The following is a 25,784-nucleotide window of genomic DNA, read 5'->3' on the forward strand; positions in this document are numbered from 1 at the left end:
ACAAATTTAAGAAGACTGACATATGAAGCATCTTTTCCAACCACAATGCTATGAAACTAGAAATCAACTACAAGAAAAAAGCTAGGAAAGTCACAAGTATGTGGAAACTAAACAAGATGCTACTAAACAACTATTGGATCAACGAAGAAATCAAAGGAGAAATAAAAAAATACCTAGAGACAAATGAAAATGAAAACACAACATACCAACTCTTACAGGATGCAGCAAAAGAGGTACTAGAGGGAAGTATATAGCAATACAGGCCTACTTCAACTAACAAGAAAAATCTCAAATAAACAAGCTTACCCTATACCTAAAATAACTAGAGAAAGAAGAACAAACAAAGCCCTAAGTCAGCAGAAGGAAGGATATAATAAAAATCAGATCAGAAATAAACGAAAGAGACTAAAAACAACAGAAACAATCGATGAAACTAAGAGCTGGTTTTTCGAGAAGATAAACAAAATTGACAAACCTTTAGCCAGACTCACTAAGAAAAAAAGAGAGAAGACTCAAATAAATAAAATCAGAAATGAAAGAGAAAAAATTATAACGGACACCACAGAAATACAAAGGATTGTAAGAGAATACTATGAAAAGCTATACACCAACAAACTGGCTAACCTAGAAGAAATGGATAAATTTTAGAATCATACAATCTCCCAAAACTGAATCAATAAGAAATAGAGAATCTGAATAGACCAATCACAAGCAAAGAGATTGAAACAGTAATCAAAAATGTCCCAGAAAATAAAAGTCCAGGACTGGCTTCCTGGGTGAATTCTACCAAACATTCAAAGAAGACTTAATACCTATCCTTCTCAAACTCTTCTAAAAAACTGAAGAGGAGGGGAAGCTTCCTAACTTATTGTACAAGGCCAACATTGCCCTGATACCCAAACAAGACAAGGACAACAAAAAAAAAAGAAAATTACAGGCCAATATCTCTCATGACCGGAAATGCAAAAAATCCTGAATAAAATATTAGCAAAATTGAAGAGAACGATGCACTAAAAGGATCATACACCATGATCAGGTGGGATTTATTCCAGGGATGCAGGGATGGTTCAACATCTGCAAACCAACGTGATACATCACAATAACAAAATGAATAAAAATCAAATGATCACCTCAATAGATGCAAAAAAACAACTGACAAGATCCAACATCCATTTATGATAAAAACTCTCAATAAAATGGGTATAGAAGGAAAGTACTTCAACATAATAAAGGCCATATACGATAAACCCACAGGCAAACATCTCAATGGAGAATAACTGAAAGCCATTCCTCTCAGAACAGGAACAAGACAAGGATGCCCACTCTTGCCATTCTTATTCAACAAAACACTGGAAGTTTTAGCAAGAGCAATTAGGCAAGAAAAAGAAATAAACATATCCAAATTGGAAAGGAGGAAGTGAAACTCTCACTATTTGTGAATGACATAATACTGTATAAAAAAACCCTAAAGAATCCACCAAAAAACTACTAGAAATAATCAACAAATACAATAAAGTTGCAGGATACAAAATCAACACACAAGAATCAGTTGCATTTCTATACATTAATAACGAACTAGCATACAGTGAGTTCAAGAAAACGGTCTCATTTACAATCACAACAAGGAATAAAATAACAAGAAATCAATTTAACCAAGGAGGTGAAAGACCTATACACTGAAAGCTATAACACAGTATTGAAAAAAATTGAAGATGACATAAAGATACAGGAAGATACTCCATGCTCATGGATTGGAAAAATAAACATACTTAAAATGTCCATACAACCTAAAGCAATCTACAGATTCAATGCAATCTCAATCAGAATTTCAATGACATTCTTCATGGAAAAAGAACAAAGAATCCTAAAATTTATATGGAACAACAAAAGATAGCCAAAGCAATCCTAAGAAAAAAGAACAAAGTAGGAGGTATCACACTCCCAGAATTCAAATTATACTACAAAGCTACAGTAATCAAAACAGCACGGTATTAGCAGAAAAACAGACACACAGATCAATGGAACAGAACTGAGGGCCCAGAAAAAAAACCACACGTCTATGGACAGTTAATCTTCAACAAAGGAGCTACGAACATACAATGGAGAAAGGAAAGTCACTTCAACAAGTGGTGCTGGGAAAACTGGACAGCCACATACAAAAGAATGAAAATAGAACATTATCTTACACCATACACAAAAATTAACTCAAAACGGATTAAAGACTTTAATGTTAAGACCTGAAACCACCAAACTCTCATAAGAAAATACAGGCAGTACACTCTTTGACATTGGTGTTAGCAGTATCTTTTTGAATACCATGTCTACTCAGACAAGGGAAACAAAAGAAAAAATAAACAAATGGAACTACATCAGACTAAAAAGCTTCTGCACAGCAAAAGAAACCATCAACAAAACGAAATGACAACCCACCAACTGGGAGAAAATATTTGCAAATCACATATCTGACAAGGGGTTAATTTCCAAAATATATCAAGAACTCATACAACTCACCAACAAAAAAATGAACAACCCGAAAAAAAAATGGGCAGAGGATGTGAATGGACATTTTTCCAAAGAAGATATACAGATGGCCAACAGGCATATAAAAAGATGTTCAACGTCACTAACTACCAGAGAAATGCAAATCAAACTACAATGAGATATCACCTCACACCTGTCAGAATGGCTATAACTATAAAGACAAGAAATAACAAGTGTTGGAGAGGATGTGGAGAAAAGGAAACCCTCACACACTGCTGATGGGAATGCAAACTGCAGCCACTATGGAAAACAGTATGGAGATTTTTCAAAAAATTAAAAACAGGGGCCGGTACAGTGGTTAAGTGCGCACGCTCCACTGCGGCGGCGTGGGGTTTGCAGATTCGGATCCCAGGCGCACACCAACGCTTGTCAAGCCATGCTATGGCGGTGTCCCATATAAAGTGGAGGAAGATGGGCAGGGATGTTAGCCCAGGGCCAATCTTCCTCAGCAAAAAAAACGAGGATTGGCATTGGATGTTAGCTCAGGGCTAGTCTTGCTCACACACACACACAAAAGAAATTAAAAATAGAAATACCACATGATACAGCTATCCCACTACCGGGTATTTATCCAAAGAACATGACATCAACAATTCAGAGAGACTTATGCACCCCTATGTTCACCACAGCACTATTCACAACAGCCAAGATGTGGAAGCAATCTAAGTGCCCATCAATGAATGAACGGATAAAGAAGATGTGATATATATATATATACACAGTGGAATACTACTCAGCCATTAAAAAAGACAAAATTGTGCCATGCGACAACATAGATGGACCTTGAGGGTATTATGTTAAGCGAAACAAGTCCGAGAAGGACAAATACTGTATGATTTCACTCATATGTGAAATATAAACAAACACATAGATAAGGAGAACAGATTAGTGGTTACCAGAGGAGGAACGGGTAGGGGGAGAGCAAAAGGGATAAAGGGGCCCACACATATGGTAACAGATAACAACTAGACTATTAATGGTGAACACAATGCAGTTTACACAGAAATTGAAATATAATAATGTATGCCTGAAACTTACACAATGTTCTAAGCTGATATGACTTCAATAAAAAAAAAACAATGACATGAAAACATTATTTTCTCTTTCAATTTATGTGTACTACATTTTTTCAAATAGATACTACATTGTTAAGACAAATATTTGTTAAGTTGTTTGGACCTAACTGCTTAATAAATGGAACTGTTAGGTATTTCTTTTGGCCTAAGTGCATCATGAAAAGATCAGAAACACTAATGGTGCCATAAATCAGGAAAGTTTGGGACTCTCTGATTTACATAATAAATTAAAAAAACAGATTTGGAGAAACTGGGGAAAAACTTGAGCTATTGTCTATGGGTTACCAAATTGCCCTAACAATCAAAAGCCTATTATTGTAATTTAAGACACGATGCTTATGAACAGGGGCTCTAAAACACACAAACTTTTAAAGATTTACAGAGCACCTATAATATAATGTATGTAGAATACTACTACTATCATACACACTTTGTCTTCACATAATATTCTCTTACATAGTTGTGTATAAACTGTATTTTCTGTAATAGACATAAACTTTAATGCCCATGGAAAAATCACATTATAAAAACTCTGAAGTGAATATTATAAAACGAATTTTCATTTAATAACAATCTCAATTTTATTTTGCAAATTTAGGTTTTTGTATGTTGGGTTTTCCCCAACTGGAACATAGCTCAATTTGCATTTGAATACGTTTAGTATTTTCAAAAACATGTCTATTCTTGTTTTATCCTCATAATCTCCCCATAAGGGACAACGGAGAGTGAAATAAATCTGATCTCTTTAAAAAAACAAAACAGTATTACAACAATTTTGTAATGAGAATCTACCATCTATGAGTAGACAGGAAATTTCCTAGAAGTATTTCTTTTTAAACTCTTGCTTACAAAAATTTTGTGTTAACTAATGTACTCCACAAAAACAGTATTTCCAACTTTAATGATTTTTGTTATATCTAGATACATAAGGATTTATATTCATACAGTCTACTAAATAGTACTTAAAGAAGCAGAGCCTCAGTGTCCAAATATCTGTAATTGGATACACAAAGTCTTCCAAAATTCTCTAACATTAATTTAAATGCCTCATCATCAAACGAATGACTTTTAGGTTGTTACAGAAGCAAAAGTCTCAAAAGATTTTTAAAAAGTCTCTTTTATTTGCAGTTCCTGAAGATAATGGGGAAAAAACCAATCGCAACTGTTCCTAGTGAAATGTCTTACATTATTTTAACACACATATGGCAAACTTCTAAAATCTGACAACATATACGCACCAGAAATTGTTTTCTGTCCAAAAATATGGCCCAAATTTTAAAAGTTTTCACTTATAATACCAAGGCCTTATTCTGTCTCATTAGAATTTTAACAGATATTTAGAACATCAATAATAACGGATAATATGATTACTTTAACCATCTCAAAACTCTGGGAAAAGAATCATTTATCCTTTCTAGGAACTAATGAATTATTAGTCTTGAGTTAGGATTAAATATAAAATTAATAAAAATTAAAATTAGCTGCATCTCATATCAAACATAATATGAAGGCTAAAGCTGACTAGTATAAAAGTAAGTATTTCTGGGCTGGCCTGGTGGCGTAGTGGTTAAGTTTGCATGCTCCACTTTGGCGGCCTGGGGTTCACAGGTTCAGATCCTCTGCGTGGGGCTACACATTGCTTATTAAGCCATGCTGTGGCAGCGTCCCATATACAAAATAGAGGAAGACTGGCACAGATAGCTCAATGACAATCTTCCTCAAGCAAAAAGAGGAAGATCGGCAACTGATGTTAGCTCAGGGTCAATCTTCCTCACCAACAAAAAAGTAAATATTTCTAAAATATACAATGTTCCATCCAAAACAATATTTTAACAAATGACAAGTTAGAAAAAGCATCCAGTAAATCAGTGAAACATAAATTACTATTTTTAAATACTAAATTATTTGAAGGTGAAAACAAAAGATCAAGAATTGGTACCACTGCACTATACATACAGATATTTTTGGAAGATATCCCAACTTCGTTTTGCTAAGTCTCTGGAAATATTTTAGAACCACACTGTTATTTTATTTCCAAAGATCTTGGGAGAAAACTTCAGGAATATAATAGATACATTAGGAAAAAAATACAAAGCAAAAATTAAATTTTCAAGTGTCCTAAAATATAACCCCTAAAAAATAATACTTCTCAATCACCTCTTTAAAGTGCCAAAAACTTAAATGGCTTAAAACCATGTAGAAAAAGTATATAGAGAGAGCTTTCCTCTAAGACAACCAAATTCACTATCACATACCATATACACAATGCAAAGTTTTGTGAGGACTAAATTAAAGACAGCTAGAATCATTCATTCAACTAGTATAAATTCCTTGAGGGCTGTGTCTTAATTTGATTTTGCATTCTTCATTTTCACTCAGTATGCTTACTACTTTGTAGGCACATGTTAGTTGAACAGGTGAATGAAAACAAGAAGTACATGACAATACAAAAATATTATTTCACATTCTGAAAAACTTTCCAGTGTATTAATAATCCGATTTAACATGAAACAAATGAAATATCCAACAATGCCTAAATGTAGAACATACCTCAATTTGCATCTTCAGGTGTGTCTTGAAGTTTGACAACAAAGTAAGAAATATGGAAAGAGAAAGCTCAAAAACCTCTGGAACAGACGAGACTCCGTTTTTTGAGAGTGCAACACACAGATACTGCTTAATGGCATTAATAAACATCTCATTTGTCCTGAAAACAGGTCCTGCATTCTGCAGAATGGATAGAAGTAACTGCAATGAAAGAATCTTGGATCGTAACTCATGAGACCTAAAATATAAAAAAAACAAGGTACAGTATATGGACAGGTTTAGCATTATGGCAATAACAGGTTGTTCCAAAGATAATTCCTGGACCCATATAATTTCACAAACTTTTAAATGGAGAGGAACAAAAAACTCCACAACATAAAAAAGTACAGTACATCAATAAGCTTAGCCACTAAAAATCGGTAGTTCCGCTTATGTTCTTTTGTACCACATAATTTCATAAACTTAAGTGGGAAAACAATCATTCACACATATTTAACATTAATCTACTGTTCCTTTGGACAAGAAAAATAATTTAAAGATTTATGCCTTGTTCTTTTCTTTCACAAGTGTATTTTGCATTTTAGAAATCACCATGAACTTCACAAATTAAGTGCCATTTTTAATATTTAACAGTTCCAAAGTACTTTTTGCCTAGTTATGCTACTCAAAAATCCTAAACACTAATAAAAAGTTCTGGTTGCAGGGCCAGCCCCGTGGCATAGTGGTTAAGTTCAGCTCACTCCGCTTCAGTGGTCCAGGTTCGCAGGTTCAGATCTTGGGCACAGACCTACGCCACTTGTCAGCCACGCTGTGGGGGTGACTCATATACCAAATAGAGAAAGACTGGCACAGATATTAGCTCAGAGAAAATCTTCCTCACCAAAAAAACCCAAAAGTTTTGGTTGTATTAACAAGTTATAGCACTACTACAGGTTTACTTTTTCAGTAAACATTTAAAGTTTTTTTCCTTTTTGAAACACATACAAAGAGGCTTTTAGAACATTTATAACTCTTAATACCTTATCCGTTTATTCTCAACATTTTTATAAGTTAAAAAACACATTTTCAGCTTAAATTAAAAAATTTTTTTTCTGATCAATATGCTGTGCCATACTTCTGATCATTATCTAGCATTTTAATTAACAGATTTCACAAATACAATTTCTCTTACATTGAAATAAGCCTCTTAGGTCCAAAAGACCAGAGATTGAGTCCAGGCAATTTTCAAATGCAGGACACACTTAAATGCTCTAGCAGCTGGTTCTTCTCTTTATTTATTAAAAATGCCATACTCAGTCACAGTTACACCATATAGTAACTTAATTGCTCCTAATTTCCACATTAAAAATGTTATGATTATAAGTGTCAAGTAATTCAAGGACCTAAGAATCTCTAACAAGGAATATTTAATTTCATGTAAAATGGAATTTACGGATTTACCATCTTTGAAACAAAACTGGACCCAATAATAACATGGCTCATTACTGCACAGTCATGTTTCCAGGATGGTTATGCCTCTGAATGTAAGAATATGTGCAGCAAATACAGTATTATGAAAAGAAATACTTAGACAAATCAAGTTAGAAACAGTGAGAGGTAGGAAAATATGGAGTAGGCCAAGTCTCTCCCCTTCATGTTGATGCCTTTCAAGGCTTATGTACTACTAATGCTTTCTAGTCTAGCTCACATTTATCACACTTTTTGATTAAGTCATTTAGTAACTGATTTAGTAATTAAAACCTCCAGCTTACCATTCTCTAATACATGAGTTTTTGTTATAAGTATGTTTTATCTTTGTATCCCCAACAGCTAACAAAATGCCTTGTACATACTATGTGCTCAAAATAACTAATGGATTTATTCATGCATTCTTCTGATGATTTATTAAGTACCTACTATGTATAAGTCATTAACTAATGAAGAAATGATTAAATTATTGTTTTAAGACACAATAAAGAATATTTTTGTGTGTGTGTAAGGAAGATCAGCACTGAGCTAACATCTGATGCCAATCCTCCTCTTTTTTTGCTGAGGAAGATTGGCTCTCAGCTAACATCCGTGCCCATCTTCCTCTACTTTATATGGGACGTCGCCACAGCACGGCTCCACAAGCAGCGCGTCGATGCGCGTCCGGGATCCGAACTGGCGAATCCCGGGCCGCCGCAGCAGAGCACGCACATTTAACCGCTTGCGCCACCGGGCCGGACCCTACAGAATATTTTTGATAGGCAAAAGAGGCTGGAAATTTCAGCTCTACAGTTTTTCATGTGGTAGTTTCAAATTATGATTCAAACTCAAAGAACATTTTCTGGATCATCGTCTTAGCAAGGTTACAAAACAAAAAATGAAGCAAAGACAAAAAACAAATTTATATAACTACAAAAACCATTAATTTTGGCAAAAAAATCATTCAAGATAGAAAACTACATATTCTCTTTTGGAAAAGAACAGTGTCTAGGGGTGGAAAATTTGATCTCTTTCAGTACTCAATTCCAATGACCATGATGGTCAAAGGTCTTTCTTACGTTCAAACAAAATTTCCTAATATTTGGTTTAAGCCCACTAAGTAGGAAGATAACAAATTTACATTATTTATCATAAGAATCCTTTGTAATATTAAACACTGCAGTTCTCCAAAACTAGATTAATCTTTTTTCACGGCTAAATGAACACCCTCCTCCCCATAGTGCTTCTCAAAACTCATCTATTTTCTTTTGTGTTGTTTTCATTCTTGGCATTTTTTTCCCATTTCACTGAGAAATATTTGACATACGTCACTATATAAGTTAATAGCATACGGCACGATGGTTTGATTTACATATATTGTGAGATGATTATCGCAATAGGTTCAGCTAATATCCATCATCTCGTATAGATACAATATGAAGAAAAGAAAAACAATTTTCTCCTTGTGATGAGAACTCAGGATTTCCTCTCTTAACAACTTTCCTATACATCACACAACAGTGTTAACCATAGTCATCATGCTGTACATTAGTGCTATTTATCTTATTTAGTGCTTATTTCTCTAGTGCTTATTTATTTACCTAGTACTTATTTATTTTACGATTGGAAATTTGTACCTTTTGACCATCTTCCTCCAATGCCCCCCAACCCCACACCCTACCTCTGGTAACCTCATGTCTGATCACTTTTTCTGAGTTGGTTTGTTTTTTAAGATTCCACATATAAGCGAGATCACACAGTATTTGTTTTTCTCTGTATGACTTATTTCACTTAGCATAATGCCTTCAAAGTCCATCCATGTTGTTGTCAAGGGTAGCATTTCCTCATTTTTTATGGCTGAAAAATATTCCATTGTATATATATAGCACAATTTCTTTATCCATTCATCCATCGATAGATACTTATCCTGTTTCCTTATCTTGGCTATTGTAAACAATGCTGCAACAAACATGCAGGAACATATATCTTTTCAAATTAGTGTTTTCATTTTCTTCACATAGGTACCCAGAAGCGGAATTTCTGGATCATATGGTAGTTCTAGTTTTAATTTTTTGAGGAACCTCCACACTGTTTCCCATGGTGGCTGCACCAATTTACATTCCCACCAACTGTGCACAGGGGTCCCTTTTTGCCACATCCTCACCAAAACTTATTTCTTATCTTTTTGATGATAGCCATTCTAACAAGCGTGAGGTGATATCTCATTGTGGTTTTGCTTTGCTTTTCCTGATGATCAACAATGTTGAACATCTTTTCATGTATCTGTTGGCCATCTATAAGTCTTCTTTGGAAAAATGTCTAGTCAGATCTCCTGCCCATTTTTTAGTCTGATTTTTTTTTCTTTTTTTTTGCTATTGAGTTGAAGGAGTTCTTTATATATTTTGAATATTAGCCTCTTATCAGATATATGATTTGCAACTATTTTCTCCTATTTAGGAGGTTGTCTTTTCATTTTTTTAATGGTTTCCTTTGCTGTACAGAAGCTTTTTAGTTTGACGCAATCTCACTTGTTTATTTTTGCTCTTGTTGCTTTTGCTTGTGGTGTCAGATTAAAAAAATCACTTCCAAGACCCTGTCAAGGCAATCATTGTCAAGGAGCTTACCTCCTATACTTTCCACCAGGAGTTTTATGGTTTCAAGGCGTATGTTCAAGTCTTTATTTGAGTTAATTTTTGTGCATGGTGTAAGACAGTGGTCCAGTTTCATTCTTTTGAGTGTGGCTATCCAATTTTCCCAGCACCACTTATTGAAGAGACTGTCATTTCCCCACTGTATATTCTTGTCTGCTTTGTTGTAAATTGACCATTTATGCATGGGTTTATTTCTGGGCTTTCTATTCTGTTCCACTGATCTATGTGTCTGCTTTTATGATTTTATGTTTTAATACCATACTGTTTTAATTACTGTAGTTTTGTAATATAGTTTGAAATCAGGGATTGTGATACCTCCAGCTTTGTTGTTCTTTCTCAAGATAGCTTTGGCTACTTGGAGTCTTTTGTGGTTCCATACAAATTTTAGGATTGTTCGTTCTATTTCTGTGAAAAATACCATTGAAATTTTGATAAAGACTGCATTGAATTTATAGATGGCTTTGGGTAGTACTGACAATTAACAATAATAATTCTTCCAATCCATGAACATGATGAGATACCTTTCCATTTATTTGTGTCTTCTTCGATTTCTCTCATCAATGTCTTGTAGTTTCAGAGTAGAGATTTTTCACTCCTTGGAGAAATTTATTGCTGAGTATTTTCTTGTTTTTGATGCTATTGTAAATGAGATCAATTTCTTTTTCTTTTTCATAAAATTCATTGTTAGTGTATAGAATTGTTACTGAATTTTGTATGTTAATTTTGTGTCTGACAACTTGACTGAATTTATTTATTAGATCTAACATTTTTTGGTTGAGTCTTCAGGATTTTCTAGATATAAAATCATGTCATCTGCAAATAGAGACAATTTTACTTCTTCCTTTCCAATTCTAACACCTTTTATTTCTTTTCTTGCCTGATTGCTCTAGCCAGGACTTCCAGTACTATATTGAATAGGAGTGGCGAGAGTGGACACTGTTGTCTTGTTCCTGATCACAGAGGAAAAGCTTTCAGCCTTTCACCATTGAGTATGAAATTAGCTGTGGGCTTGTAATATGGCCTTTATAATATTGAATATGTTCATTTTATGTCTAATTTGTTAAGAGTTTTTACCATGAATGGATGTTGAATTTTGTCAAATGTTTTTTCTGTGTCTATTTAATGATCACACTATTCTTTTCTTTCATTCTATTAATGTTATGCATCACACTGATTGATTTGCGTATGTTGAACCTCCTTACATCCCAGGGATAAATCCCACTTGATCATGGTGAATGATGTTTAATGTGTACTGAGTTAAATTTGCTAGTATTTTACTTAGAAGTTTTGGATCTATATGCATTAGGGATATTAGCCTGTAATTTTCTTTTCTAGTAGTGTTCTTTTCTGGCTTTATATCAGGATAATGCTAGCCTCATAAAATTAGTTTGGGAGCGTTCCCTCCTCTTCGATTTTTTGGAAGAGTTTGAGAAGCACTGGTGTTATTTCTTCTTTAAATGTTTGGTGAAATTCACCAGTGAAGCCACCTGGCACCAGGCTCTTCTTCGTTTGGAGATTTTTGATTACTGATTCAATCTCCTTACTAGTAATTGGTCTATTTTGATTTTCTGTTTCTTTCTGATTTAGTCTTGGTAAGTTGTATGTTTCTAGAATTTTCCCATTTCTTCCAGGTTGTCCAGTTTGTTGGTGTATAGTTATTCCTAGTAGCCTCTTATGATCCTTTGTATTTCTGTGATATCAGTTGTAATGTCTCCTTTTTCATTTAGACTTTTGTTGATTCGGGTCCCTTCCCTTTTTTCCTTGTAACCAGGTTTACAAGAGTTTGTGAATTTTATCTTTTTCAAAGAACCAACTCGTAGTTTGGTTAATCTTTTCTATTGTTTTTTGCTCTCTATTTCATTTATTTCTGTTCTCATCTTTATTATTTCCTTTCTTCTGCCAACTTTGGGCTCTGTTCGTTCTTCTTTTTCTAGTTCCTTAATTAAGGCACAGGGTTAGGCTGTTTATTTAGGATTTTTCAAGCTTCTTAATGTAGTCATTTATTGCTATGAACTTCCCTCTTAGAACTGTTTTTGCTGCATCCCATAAGTCCTGGTATGTTGTGTTTCTGTTTTTACTTTTCTCAAGAAACTTTTTTATTTTCCCTTTAATTTCTTCTTTGATCCACTGGTTGTTCAGGAGAGTGTAAATTTCTGTGTGTTTAGGAATTTGCCAGTATTCTTCTTCCTATTTATTTCTAGTTTCATGCCGTTGTGGTCAGAGAAGATATTTGGTATATTCCAATCTTTTTGAATTTGCGAAGACTTGTTATGTGGCCTAACACATGGTCTATCTTAGAAAATGTTCCACGTGCACTTGAAAAGAATTTGTATTCTGCTGTTGTTGGATAGTGTTCTGCATATGTCTTGTTAGTCCGTTTGTTCTATAGTTTTGTTCAAATCCACTGCTTCCTCATTGATTTTCTGTCTGGATGCTCTATCCATTGCTGAAAGTAGGGTATTAAAATCCCCAACTATTATTGCATTAGTATTTATTTCTCCTTTCAGCTCTGTTTTTGCATTACATATTTAGGTGCTCTGATGATGGGTGCATAAATATTTACAATTGTTATATCTTCTTGATGGACTGACCCCTTTATCATTATGTAATGACTGTCTGTCTCTTTTTACCATTTTTGGATTAAAGTCTATATTGTCTGATACAAATATAACTACCCCTGGGAGTTTTTTAATTTTTTGGCTACCATTTGCTTGAAATGAATTTTTCCATCCCTTCACTCTCAGTCTATGTGTATCTTTAAAACTAAAGTGAGTCTCTCATAGCATATCACTGGATCTCGTTTTTTCATCCATTCAGCCATTCTATGTCTTTTGACTGGAAAATTTAATCTGTTTAGGTTTAAAGTAATTATTGATAGGTAAAGACTTACTATTGCCATTTTTTTGTTTTCTGGCTGTTTTATAGATCCATTGTTCCTTGTTTTTTATTCTGCTGTCTTTTTTCATGTTTTGATGTCTTTTGGAATCAGCATGCTTTGATTTCTTTATCATGTTCTTTTGTTTAACTGTTACAGGTTTTTCCCTTGTTATGAGGTTTACATAAAATAGCCTAAAATTGTAACTCCCTATTTTTAAGCTGACAACAATTTAATTTCAATAGAATTACAAAACTTTACACTTTTACCTCTCCTCCCTTCACATTTTAAGTTATTGCTGCTACAATTTTCATATTTTTTACATTGTGTAGTAATAACAGATTATTGCAGTTATGGTTATTTTCACTATGTTTTTTAACTTTTAGAGTCGTAAGTGAATTATGCATCATGATTTCCAAATTACAGAATCTAACTCTGACTATGTATTTATCATTATCAGTGAGTTTTACACTACCTTTTTATGTTTTTATGATGTTGATTAGTATACTTCCACTCCCACTCAAAGAACTCCCTTTAGCATTTCTTTAAGGCAGGTCTAGTGGTAATGAACTCCCTCAGCTTTTGTTTGTTTCAGAAAGTCTTCATCCTTCTTTCATTTCTGAAGGATAGTATTGCCAGATACAGTGTTCTTGGTTGACAATTTTTTTCCTTCAATATTTCGAATATATCATCCCATTCTCTCCTGGCCTAAAATGCTTCTGTTGAGAAATCCACCTATAGTCTTACGGGAGTTCCCTTGTATGAAACTTCTCCCTTTCCTCTTGCTGCTTTTAATTTTTTTTCTTTGTCTTTGACTTTTGACAATATAATTACTGTGTGTCTCTTGCAGCCCTATTCAGTTTCAACCTATTTGGAGGCCTTTGTGCCTCGCTGATCTACACATCCATTTCTCTCCCCAGGTTCGGAAAGCTTTCAGCCGTTATTGCTTTATATATACTTTCTGCCCTTTTCTCTTTCTTCTTCTGGAATTCCCATCATGAAAATATTGTTTCTTTTCATTGTGTCCCATAAGTCTCGTAGGCTTTCTTCACTCTTTTTCATTTTGCTCCTCTGACTGGATAATTTCTAATGTCCTATTCTCCAGGTCACTGACTCCTTCTGCATGATCAAGTCTACTTTTGAAACTCTCTATTTAATTCTTCAGTTCAGTTACTATATTTTCCACCTCCAGGATTTCTGTTTGGGTTTTTTTTTTTTTTTTTTTTTTTGATGGTCTCTATTGCTCTGTCCATGTTCTCGTTTCCTTCATGCATTGTTTTCCTAACTTCATTTAGCTGTCTATGTGTTCTCATAGTTTATTAAACTTCTTTAAGAGGATTATTCTGAATTCTTTGTCTGGCACTTCATAGATTTCCATATTTTTAAGATCACTTATGAGAGCTGTTATTAGTTTCCTCAGGTGGTGTCATACTTACCTGTTTTTTTGTGATCTTGATTCCTTATGTTGGTATCTGTGCCTTTACGTAATTGGGTTCCTCTTCCAGACTTAATAGGTTTGCTCTGGCTGATGAATCTTCACCAGTTAGCTCAGTTTCAGTTTCTGGGCATGTCTGCTGGTAACGTCCTTGGGCAGGTGGGGCCTGCTATTATGGTCTATTTTTGGGCAAGGCAACTGTTTGAGCTCTGAGGTTGGGGATGGTGGGAAGTGCCACTGGCTAAAAAGAGTTGGATAGGACTGCTGGCTTGGTTCCCTAATCAACTGAGGCTGAGGCTGTAGGAAGGGCTGCCTCGTTTCTCTGGCTAGGCTTAGCAGATAGTTGGGACTGGGTACTATATTCAGTTGTAGTTGAGGCTATGAATTAGCTTCCCTGCCCTGGCAGGTCAGCAGGACAGGACCCAGGGCCTGTTGGGCTCATTGTTTGGGAACCTGAATCAGGCAAGAGCACACACTGATTTCCCTGGTCAGATGAGGCCACCAATTTTGCTTTGCAGGCAGGGAAAGACACCACCTGTGCTTTCTGCTGAAGTGCCACCGTAAGCCGGGCTATTGGATGGGCTATGCAGTTTCCTCTTGGCTCTGGTTAGATTCCCTCATCAGGGAGGCTGGAGGCTGTCTTCAGTAATGAGCAGGGCCACGAATTAGTTTCCCTCCCCAGGCATAGTGGGAGAAGCAGCTGTAGAGCTGGTAAAGCTCTGTATTTGTTCTATTAACTAAGCTAACCCATGCCCCAAGTTCTCTGGCCAAACAGGTCCACTGGCTTTGCTCGCCAAACTATCAGCTCTGCCTGCCCTTCTCTTGGCTTGAGCACTGCTGGGCTGCACAGCTTCCAGGTGTTCTCACCAGTCCTTTTGTTCAAATGGAACAGGAAGCCACAGTGGGTGGGTGGAGCTGTCTCTCAGCTCCCTTGCCAGGATGGTAAGAGGAGGGGTCGTTCCAGGCAACTCTCAAATTCCCAAGCAGGGTCTCTCGCTGGGAGAGGTTGAGAGCTACCCTCAGCCTTGGCTATGAATTAATCCTCCTGCCTGTGCCTAGCACAGGAAACTTCCATGCCCAGAAGTGATTTTGTTCTGGGGGCCATCAGCTCTGCCCATCCTGCCTCTCAGCTCAAGTGTTGCTGGGATACACAGCTTCTAGGTTCCTGCCAGGGCCCCTGGTCAGATGTGGCCAGGAGACACTCTCCACAGCAAGTGGGGCTGTGACTCAGCTCCTTGTCTGGGCATGGGCAAATCAGGGTCTACGCCTGACAAAACTCCTTCTTTGACGATCCAAATCAAGCAGATCTATATCCTGCCAAGTTCCCTGCTCAGAGTGCACCACTGAGTTGGTTCTGCAGATGAGCAAAGCCGCTGGTTGGGATTACTGCTTGGTGTTGCCAGAGTGAACTCCGTCTGCCAAGATCCCTGTGCTGGTTGTTGCAAGCCTGTTCCTCCTTCTCAGCCACAGATTCTTAGCGGTTGAGCCCTGCAGATTCCTCTGTAATCCCTGTGGAACGAGCTACTAGGCTCCCACAAAATGACCCATAATTCTGGGAAAGCTGGTTGTCCTGCCTGGGTTCTCTTCTCCCACTGGAGGAAGCAGAGGCTCAGAGGAGACTTCTCTGCGTGGTACTGCACTGGCCTAGGGGAGGGGCAATGCAGTTGACGTGTTAGCCCCTTCTTGTACCCTTCTAATGCAGTCTTTCTTGGTCTCTGCGGTGCAGCCTCTGGGGTGCTTCAGCCTTATCCCTGTGGTCTAGGATTCTCTCAGTGGTTCTTGTTCTTGAATAGTCGTTAGTTGTTCCTCTTGTGAGGGGGAGTGAAGTCAGGAACGACATAGGCGACATCACTCCATTCTTGGCATTTAAAAGAATTCCTTCTTTTCTGTTTCTATCATGTTTCAAATCACATTTTTTACATTTGATTTGGGAAAACTAAACATCTGAGGCTTTTAAGGTCAATAACATTTTAAAATCATGGCAAAAATGGCCTTTAGCAATAACACCAAATTATTAGGTTGTTTCCTCCTTAAAGTAGGTCTTCAGCAATTTATAATGCGCTATCAAAATTGTCAATTTTTGAACGAGTAAGTTATTTTTCCCCTCATTATGAGAATAAGAAATTGGAAAATGTTTAAATATATTCTTATAAAATATATAGAGTATAATCAAGTCTGTACTGCAATCTGAACAACCTTAATCCCTTTTCTGTAGAGTTTATATTTTCAAAATGCAGAAGAATAAATAAATTATATTTCTGACTCCCGGGATTTGCGCCTAAGAAGATTTTAGAATTTTAGGCTTCTGGGCCTAAAAGATGTTTCTCACTAAATCAGTACAATGTGACAAAATAAAACAAAACTATAGAAAACATAACAAATATGGTTTCCCAAAACTTATAAAGTTTTTATTGCAACTGTCTCTAGTCTTTCTTCTTAGTTGACACTAAGAAACTGAAATGCTCTAGAGTTTTTTTTAATGAAGTAGAGTTGCTTACATTTCCCCCTATTTCAATATACCTTTCTCAAAGTCACTCAAGCCTTCTCTAAGGTGGCTTTCTCCAACAAGTTCTCCTAACACTGTCATGCTACACTACATCATGTTGCAGCATCAGAGAGGCAGGCTTCTCTAATAATTCCCAAACTCAGTCTCAAGTAGGAATTAGTTACACTTGAATCATATGAAATAAAAGATATTTGATGACTTATGACTTACAAAAATGGAACTTTACTATGGTTTAAACTAATATATTTGATGGAAATCCGAAAGCGACTCCTACTTCAACGTACTTCCTGCTCCCTACAGAGAAAGGTATCATCTCAGGGCATTTTTCAGACCTTAATGTATGTACTATCCTTCATTATGACTTTTAAGATTTATTTCTCTTAGGTTTTATTACCTTTCAACTGGTAGCCTTCAGAAGCCTACCATGAGGCTGGAAAACAGGGCTCTATTAGCTCCAAAGTTACTTACAATATTGAAATAAAAATTCATTCAATATTTACTGAGCACCTACTATGTATCAGGCACAATTCTATAATGCTATCAGTACACTTTAGGAAACAGTGTAAGATATCTACTCCAGCAGTTTTGGAACTCACTGTTTTTCGATACATTTTTTAAAAGTAAAATAACACTAAAATATATTTCTGAAGGTCCTACAGGACAAGAAGAACAAAAGAAAATCCAAAGACTATCTTAAGTAAGACTCACAATTAAAAAACTGTATTGGTCAGGCAGAACAGCTAATGACTTACTTTGGATCTGGCGGTCCATCTGACAGTGGTTTCATTGACAGTTTACACAATGACCTGAATACTAGAAAGGCATCCTTTTGTAAAATGTGGGAAAACTTAGCACCAGGTGAAGGTCCTGAAGAATTTCCAGATTCCTAAAGAAGTTAACATACCATGTAAATAAAGACATTTACCAGCGTAAAATCATGTCAGCCTTCTATACATTTTATTCAATTAAGTAAAAGGTGGGGTTCTGTTGGAAGAGAAACCAGACGAGGTATTTGCTAGATTATTTTTCTTTAATCTGACATGCCCAAAAATAAATTAATACCTTAAAAATGCATTCTTTTAAAATATTCCCTCTTCGCCACCAAATAAACTCTTAAAATTTACCTAGTTCATACTATTATTAACAAAAACTAGTACATCATCCCCTGACAAGATACTTCATCCACAGCCTAAACTATGCTTTCCACTATCTGTCATTGTCATTGGGTGTTTTATGTTTCTGTCCCATTTTATTTTTTATCTACTCTGCACAGATAGACATAAGACAATGGAGATTATCAAGCAATGTTTAAAAGTTGTTAACTGACAAAGATCAACAAGGCCAAGAAAACTTACCCCTGTGTACAGGGCAATGATTTAAGGTAGGACTCCCTTATCTAAAAAGATAAGGATAAAAACACACAAGATACAGGGTAGGAAGGATGAAGAGGACCTATCACTACCACAGTATGGATTTCATTGTAGCCCTGAACAAAGGTAAGACGAAGTCCTCTGGATTTCTACAAGTTCTTTCTCGTTCTATGTTACTACAATTATCCTATGACTATGTGATTACAAATGTTCTTTTTTAAATGTAATTTCAATGAAGGGACGGTGTAGGAAAGATGTGAACACATATGAGATACACCTTAGAGTTGGAAATATGGCTATCAATATACTAGGGAAATAAACCACTTTGATTTATATCAATGAGAAAAAAACCCCAGTTTTTATTTCCCCAAACTGAAATCAGCCAGCATCATCAACTGGATATATTCACCACAAAGTGTTGGTAGCCTATCAATTTTAAGATTAACATCTTTTCCCCTATTTATACCTGAGTATCATTGGACGAGACAGACAATCTGTCGTCAGGTAAGGATGGTGTATATGCAACAGAAATTGGTGTTCCTGGAATTCCATTTGCTTGAATATTCTCACTGTCGCTACCATCCTCTATAGTTCCAACGTTGCCATCCGCACTTGCATTTACAGTAGTCCTTTCTCCCATATCTAAAATGGTAAAAATAAAAAACATGCAAATATATCTGACTCAACTAAAGTGTACTGAAAAAGCATAAAGTATTCACGTGGCAGAAAAGCAATGTGAAGTAATACGTATTGGTTCCATTTAAGGGTTAGAATACTTACTAGTAAGTAAGTATGCATTTGGAATACATCCAAATACGATCCTTAAGTAGCTCTAGCAATGAAACACACTCAGCTGATGAAAGGCTAACGGGGATGTGCCAAAACAGAAGCTTCTATATCAGCATTTACTAAACTGAATTTTAATGAATTGCCAATGCCTTAAGATGTTAAGAGAAATTCCTTGGAAAAAATATCCCATTATCAAATAAGTTAGGAAAATGCTGGGAAATTGGTTTCTTTATTATAGCTTTTAATCTGCTAATATGCATTGAGCCCTCTCCAAAGCAGATACGCAATACGTAGTGTTTCCAAAATTTGTTTTACCATGAGCCCCCTTCTCCTTTTTCAGAATACCTATTAATACTTCTCACAACATATATTCTTTGGAACACAGCTATGGAAATAATGGCCTACATCTCTGAATATTTTCCAGTATGTCACTCTGAGTAATCACACTTATAATTAATATAAACAGAAAGAAATGACTTCTGGTAGAAGAAACAGAGAGAAGGCAAATAATACTAAGTTTCGGAACTAGTTTAGGCGTAAAGTATGTTACTTTAAAAAATGAACACATACATATCTGTGGCCATAACTCAGCAGCTACGAGGCAAGAAACTGCTCCTTTCATACTACCAATTAAAAGAAACTATAAGCTACCACAAGGAAAATATACTGTACTATAAGGAGCACAGATCTTGGAATATGAAGGACCTGTGTTTCAATCATGTCTCCACCATTTAACTGGATAAGTTATTTCATCTTTCTTCGCCTCAGTTTCTTCATCAGCAACAAAGATAATAATATCTATGAGAAACCACCAAAACACACACGCACATACACACACACAAAATATATAAAAAACACAACTGGTTCCCAATAAGTGGTAGCTAATATTAATTTTCTTGATAACTGATAATATGTTCCCAATTTTTGATTGACTCAAGTAATAAAAGGAGTAGCCGCTTCTGGTATCCGTACTCTGAAGCTGCTTCCTACTCTCCAAATTAGAATACCCTGGATAGACTAAACTGAATAATTCCAAAGTATGTTTTGCAATTAACAAGTGTTACATGAAAAGGATATTCATTGATAAAAAATATTTGGGAAACTCTGCATTACACAAAACAAAACAGTTGCTTTCCCAGCAGACCTCTTGAAGCTTTAACATGCTAATGTTTGACATGCTAAATACTATTAAATACTATATAAATACTTTTAATATATACATATCTTACCTACGTATATATTTATATAAATGTATATATTTACAAATATATACAAATGTATATATTTAATAATATATACAAATGTATATATTTAATATATACATATTCTTACATAAAGAATGCTTATATATATGCAAAGAACTCTCTGGAAGAAGTCACAAAAAATTTAATAATGATTATCAAATTGATAATCATTCCCCAAAGCACTTATCCCAAACCTCTTTCTCTCTGCACCCAATTACACTGCCTCCCATCGCCCCTCCTCCACCTTCCTTTAACAAAGGACTTCTACCTTCTACTTAGCCAAGAAGTAGGTAATTTAAAATAGGCTTCCTCATTCTCCTTTGCCCACCATAAAGTTCCTTCACACCAACAATAATCTTTTTCTTCTCTCTCATTTCAGGGGAAAAAGTATTCCTTTGTGTTACTAAGGTGAATCAGTCATTTGCCCTCAAATCCACCTCTTCTTGCCTTCAGTAGTATCTTCCTCCTCTGAGTACTTTCTTTATTAATTATGTTTTCAATTCTGTGTACACGATGGGATCTTCCCCATTACTCAACAAACATACTCTTTTCACGTTAAAAAAATATATATTCCTTCAACTCTTTCCACACCTCAGCTACTGTCCTTTAATCTCTTTTTATCAAATTTCTGAAAGGAATAATCAATATTCATTGATAACACTTTCCTTCTTCCCTTCTTAAGAAATTTCGCAAAGGAACTGAAAACATTGATTGATTGACTGATTGGTTTGTTCGTTTAGGAAGATCAGCCCTGAGCTAACACCTGCCAATCCTCCTCTTTTTTTTTTTCTTCCCCAAAGCCCCAGTAGATAGTTGTACATCATAGTTGCACATCCTTCTAGTTGCTGTATGTGGGACATGGCCTCAGCATGGCCGGAGAAGTGGTGCATTCGTGCACGCCCGGGATCCGAACCCGGGCCGCCAGTAGCGGAGCGCGTGCACTTAACCGCTAAGCCACGGGGCTGGCCCAATCCTCTTTTTGCTGAGGAAGACTGGCCCTGGGCTAACATCCGTGCCCATCTTCCTCCACTTTATATGGGATGCTGCCACAGCATGGCTTGACAAGCGGTGCGTCGGCGCGTGCCTGGGGTTCTGAACCCCGGGCCGCCGCAGCAGAGCACGCGCACTTAACCACTACGCCACTGAGCCAGCCCTCTGATTTTATTTTTAGGCTGTGAAGCCAGACATCCTTGGGTTGGAATCTTCACTTTACCACTTCCTACAAATTAATCTCTCAGTGCCTCAATTTTCTTATATTTAAAAAGGGAATAGTAACAGTTTTTAAATATCTTAGCAATTGGAGAGGATTGTATGAATAAATGCAAGTAAAGCACATAAAATCATTTGGGATACATAGAAAGTACTTAATAGAGTCAGATATTATGATTCTCTATGTTTTCTCCTCTAACTCTCCCTCTAATTGTCCCCTAAACACAAGTACAGACTTCTGTTTTCAAGGTGGTGAACTGAGCCCACTAATTTACCTTCTCCTTTGATGAATCCCACTGAAATTACTAAGAAAAATATAAACAAGAGACAAAGTCTTTAACTGCACTGGAAAACTAAGGAGGATATGATCAATGGACCAAAATCTTGGAGGAGTTCCTAGAAAATGACAGATTTAGATCAAGGGAAAAGTCAATAATGTTCAAATGCTTGTGATTGAACACATGCAAAAAATAGGCCTGACAGTGGTTGAGTTTTACCATGCAGGTTCTAAAATACTCCAAAGCCTAGAATGGCAAGGGCTACGGGGTAGGAGGGAAGATGGGAATCAAAGAGCTTGGAGAACCATGCTAAGGTCTACCAACAGAGCTGTTGGCAGCCATGATCATCTAGACTGTATCTGTATCTATATCTGCCTGCTAATTCAAGTGGAGGATTTGTTTGGTGAGTCTCTTAACCCCAGAAGTACAGTAGGAGGGGAGACAGCAGTATCCCAGCTAATGAGGGCTGCAATAAGCACAGAAGAAAAACCAACTTAGAACTGCAGTGAACTCTCCTGAAGCTCCAGGCTTCCACTGTTTCTATCTGACTACTGCTAACTAAAGCTCTAACTGAATGAAGGCAGCCCGAAGATTCCCTGACAAAGGTTGGGAGAGTGGGAACAAACGAACAAGTATGAAGAATCCCCCAGAGCCTAAAATATATAAAATGTTCACACACAGCATTTATCCCAAGCTTCACTTGACTTCAGTTTGTGCTGACAAAACAGTGAGATAAGCTAACACAGCCCAAGGACCACTAGATCACACCCCACGTGAGAGAGGCATCTGCTTTTTAGTCAGTTCTCAGCTCGGAAATGAGGTCTGCCTTTAGACTGCAGTTACCTCACCGACTCTGGAGAGGAAGACCTCGTGAGAAAAGGAAAAGAAATGCACACAATTAGAGAGCTCTTTATATACTGATCAAATCTAGTCTTTCTTTTCTATAATTAGGCAGAAATGTAAAGCCTACTGCTCAAAAGTAAGGTCAAAGCTCAGCAATCTAAGCAAATGGTTTCCTGGTGAAACAAATTCTAAAGCTGGAACAATTCTAATTAGCACTCTCAGTGATACGTGAAAGAATGCTGTATCAATAAACAAGAGCAAAGCGCTATGAAAAAAGAAGCTCTGAGGAAAACAGGGTTCTTGGAGACAAAAAGGTAATTACTGAAATAAAACACACACTGGGAAAAGCAACAGAGTACACACTGGGAAAAGCAACAGAGTGAACATTAATGAATAAAACATTTACAAATTGGAAAACCCCTTGCAACATCCTCTCTCAATGTAGAATCCTAACACAAAATGGTGGAAATTAGAAAAGATTGAAAGAGCAACAAAGGACATGATGCAAAATACTCAACAACTGCATAGTGTGAGATGTGGAAGGGAAGAATGCAAAAGATGGAGGAGAATCAATAAAGACAGAACAGGGCCGGCCCCGTGGCTTAGCGGTTACGTGTGCGCGCTCCGCTGCTGGCGGCCCGGGTTCGGATCCCGGGCACGCACCGACGCACCGCTTCTCCGGCCATGCTGAGGCCGCGTCCCACATACATCAACTAGAAGGATGTGCAGCTATGACATACAACTATCTGCTGGGGCTTTGGGGGAAAAATAAATTAATTAAAAAAAATAAAATAAAAAAAATAAAGACAGAACAGAAAAATCACTAGAATGATGCAAAAGTGTTAAAAAATTCAACAACTAGTCCTTATTTAAAAAAGTAAAATCATACCCAGGCACAAACACACTCATATATATACAAAAAGATAAAAGTATCTTTTCATGAACTAGAAATAAAGAAAACTTACTTAACTTGATAAAGAGTATCTTCCAAAAAACAATAGCAATCATCAACTTTTTTGTTTTGTTTTGTTTTTGTGAGGAGGACTAGCCCTGAGCTAACATGCGATGCCAATCCTCTTTTTTCTTGAGGAAGACTGGCCCTGGGCTAACATGCATGCCCATCTTCCTTCACTTTATATGGGATGCCCCACAGCATGGCTTAACAAGCAGTGCGGCGGTGCGCGCCCGCGATCCGAACCTGCAAATCCCGGGCTGCTGCAGCGGAGCGCGCGCACTTATCCACCGTGCCACCAAGCGGCCCCAGCAATCATCAACTTAATAGGAAATATAGCAATAAAGTTAAAAACAAAATGAGGATCCTTGCCACCATTAACACTCTTCAACATTTTCAAGAGGTTCAAACCAATGCTATATAACAAAAGTGAAAAAACAAAAATGAGGTATAAATACTGTAAAGGATGAAACAAAGACAAAGTAGCATTATTCACCTAGAAAAACCTAAAATAACCAAATGAAAAACTTGTATAAACAATATGAGAGTTCAAAAGGTAAATAAATAGGAGATAAATATGGATAAATAAGAGTTTTTCTATATTCCAAATAAATTAAGAAGTGGGGGAAAAAAGACCCACCCATAATACTATCAAAACTAAAACAAAAAAATACAGATATAATTTAACAGGAAATGTGCAAGAACCAAAGGAAGAAAACAATAAAACTTTCTGAATAACATAAAAGCTTTGACTAAACAAACTTACGTTTCTGGATAAGAAGATCCAATACTGCAAAGATATATCTCCCTCAAGTTAACTTATAAACAATACAATTCCAATTACTAAATAAACTTATTTTTTGAACTTAATGAATTGGTTTTAAGTTCATGTTGAAGAGTACATGTAATAGATAGTGTAAAAATTGATGGAGGGGACTTGCACCATAAACATCAAAATGTACTGTAAAGTTAAAATATTTTAAATAATTCAACACTGGATAAGAATAAATAGCTCAATAACTGTACAGAAAACTCAAACAGAACTGTTTGGGATAAAATTGGCATTTCAAATTAATTGGGAAGCTGTCCAATATCATACCATACAGAAAAATAAATTTCAGATGAACTAAAGATCTCAATTCAAAAAATGAAAACAAAAGTATTAGAAAAACATAGAGTAGAATATTTTTATAATCTTAGGGTGGTAAAATCCATTCTAAGCAAGACAAAAACAGAATTCACAAAAGAAAAGACAGTATTAAATTTTTTTCTGTGTGGTCAAATATCAGCTCAGAATAGTAACAACATAAACAAATGTATAACAACACAAAGACTGCCTAGAAAAAATATTTACAATGCACTGAACAAGGGTTAATTTCTTAATATGAAGAACTCTTGAAATAAGAACAAAAAATCAAAAAACTAAACAGGCAAAAGACATGAACAGACAAGTCTGAAAAGTATAAATAATCCACAGATACTCAGTTGGACCACATGAAATTGCCAGTATTTGACCCACAAAACTAATAGCTGCTTCCTATGTTTGACGCTGCAAATAATCAAAGAAACACAAACTAAAACAATAAGATATAGTCCATCTATTAAAGTGACATTAAACAAAGCATTGTATATAAATTTTGAATGCCTATACACCTTCATTAAAGTATTCCTTTTTTATAAATTTATCCTAAAGAAAAGTGCAAAAAAAAATCTATAAAAGAATGCTCATCAGAGCAGTGGTTACAAAAAGCAAAAACCTGGAAACAATCTAAGTGCTAGTATTAATAGGAGATTATTTAATAATTATTTAAATAAATTATGGACCATCAATATAATGAAATACAAATTGACATGAAAGGAAAACTATAATTTAGTATGTGAAAAAAGCAGATTATAAAACAAGTATAGTATGCTCCATTTATACTTAAATATATGTATGCAGGCATGCAAGAAAAATACTAAAAATACTTTTGCAGAGCAAAAACACCATATTAAGGTCAAAAGACTTGGGCAAATAAACTG

General features: G+C 35.9%; 1 protein-coding gene across 2 annotated transcripts in view; it reads right to left on the reverse strand.

Moving 5' to 3' along the window:
* ARFGEF1 (ADP ribosylation factor guanine nucleotide exchange factor 1) overlaps positions 1-25,784 on the reverse strand; it is a 151,630-nt gene that overhangs the window by 64,654 nt on the left and 61,192 nt on the right. For both annotated transcript variants that reach the window (XM_058528826.1, XM_058528825.1), the window contains exons 8-10: positions 18,914-19,089; positions 17,830-17,963; positions 6,168-6,402 (exon numbers count right to left, since the gene is read on the reverse strand). In XM_058528826.1, coding sequence (XP_058384809.1) covers positions 6,168-6,402; positions 17,830-17,963; positions 18,914-19,089 — 545 coding nt within the window. The remainder of the gene's footprint in view (positions 1-6,167; positions 6,403-17,829; positions 17,964-18,913; positions 19,090-25,784) is intronic.

The sequence above is a fragment of the Diceros bicornis genome, chromosome 33 (assembly GCF_020826845.1).
Source record: "Diceros bicornis minor isolate mBicDic1 chromosome 33, mDicBic1.mat.cur, whole genome shotgun sequence".
Taxonomy (NCBI): domain Eukaryota; kingdom Metazoa; phylum Chordata; class Mammalia; order Perissodactyla; family Rhinocerotidae; genus Diceros; species Diceros bicornis.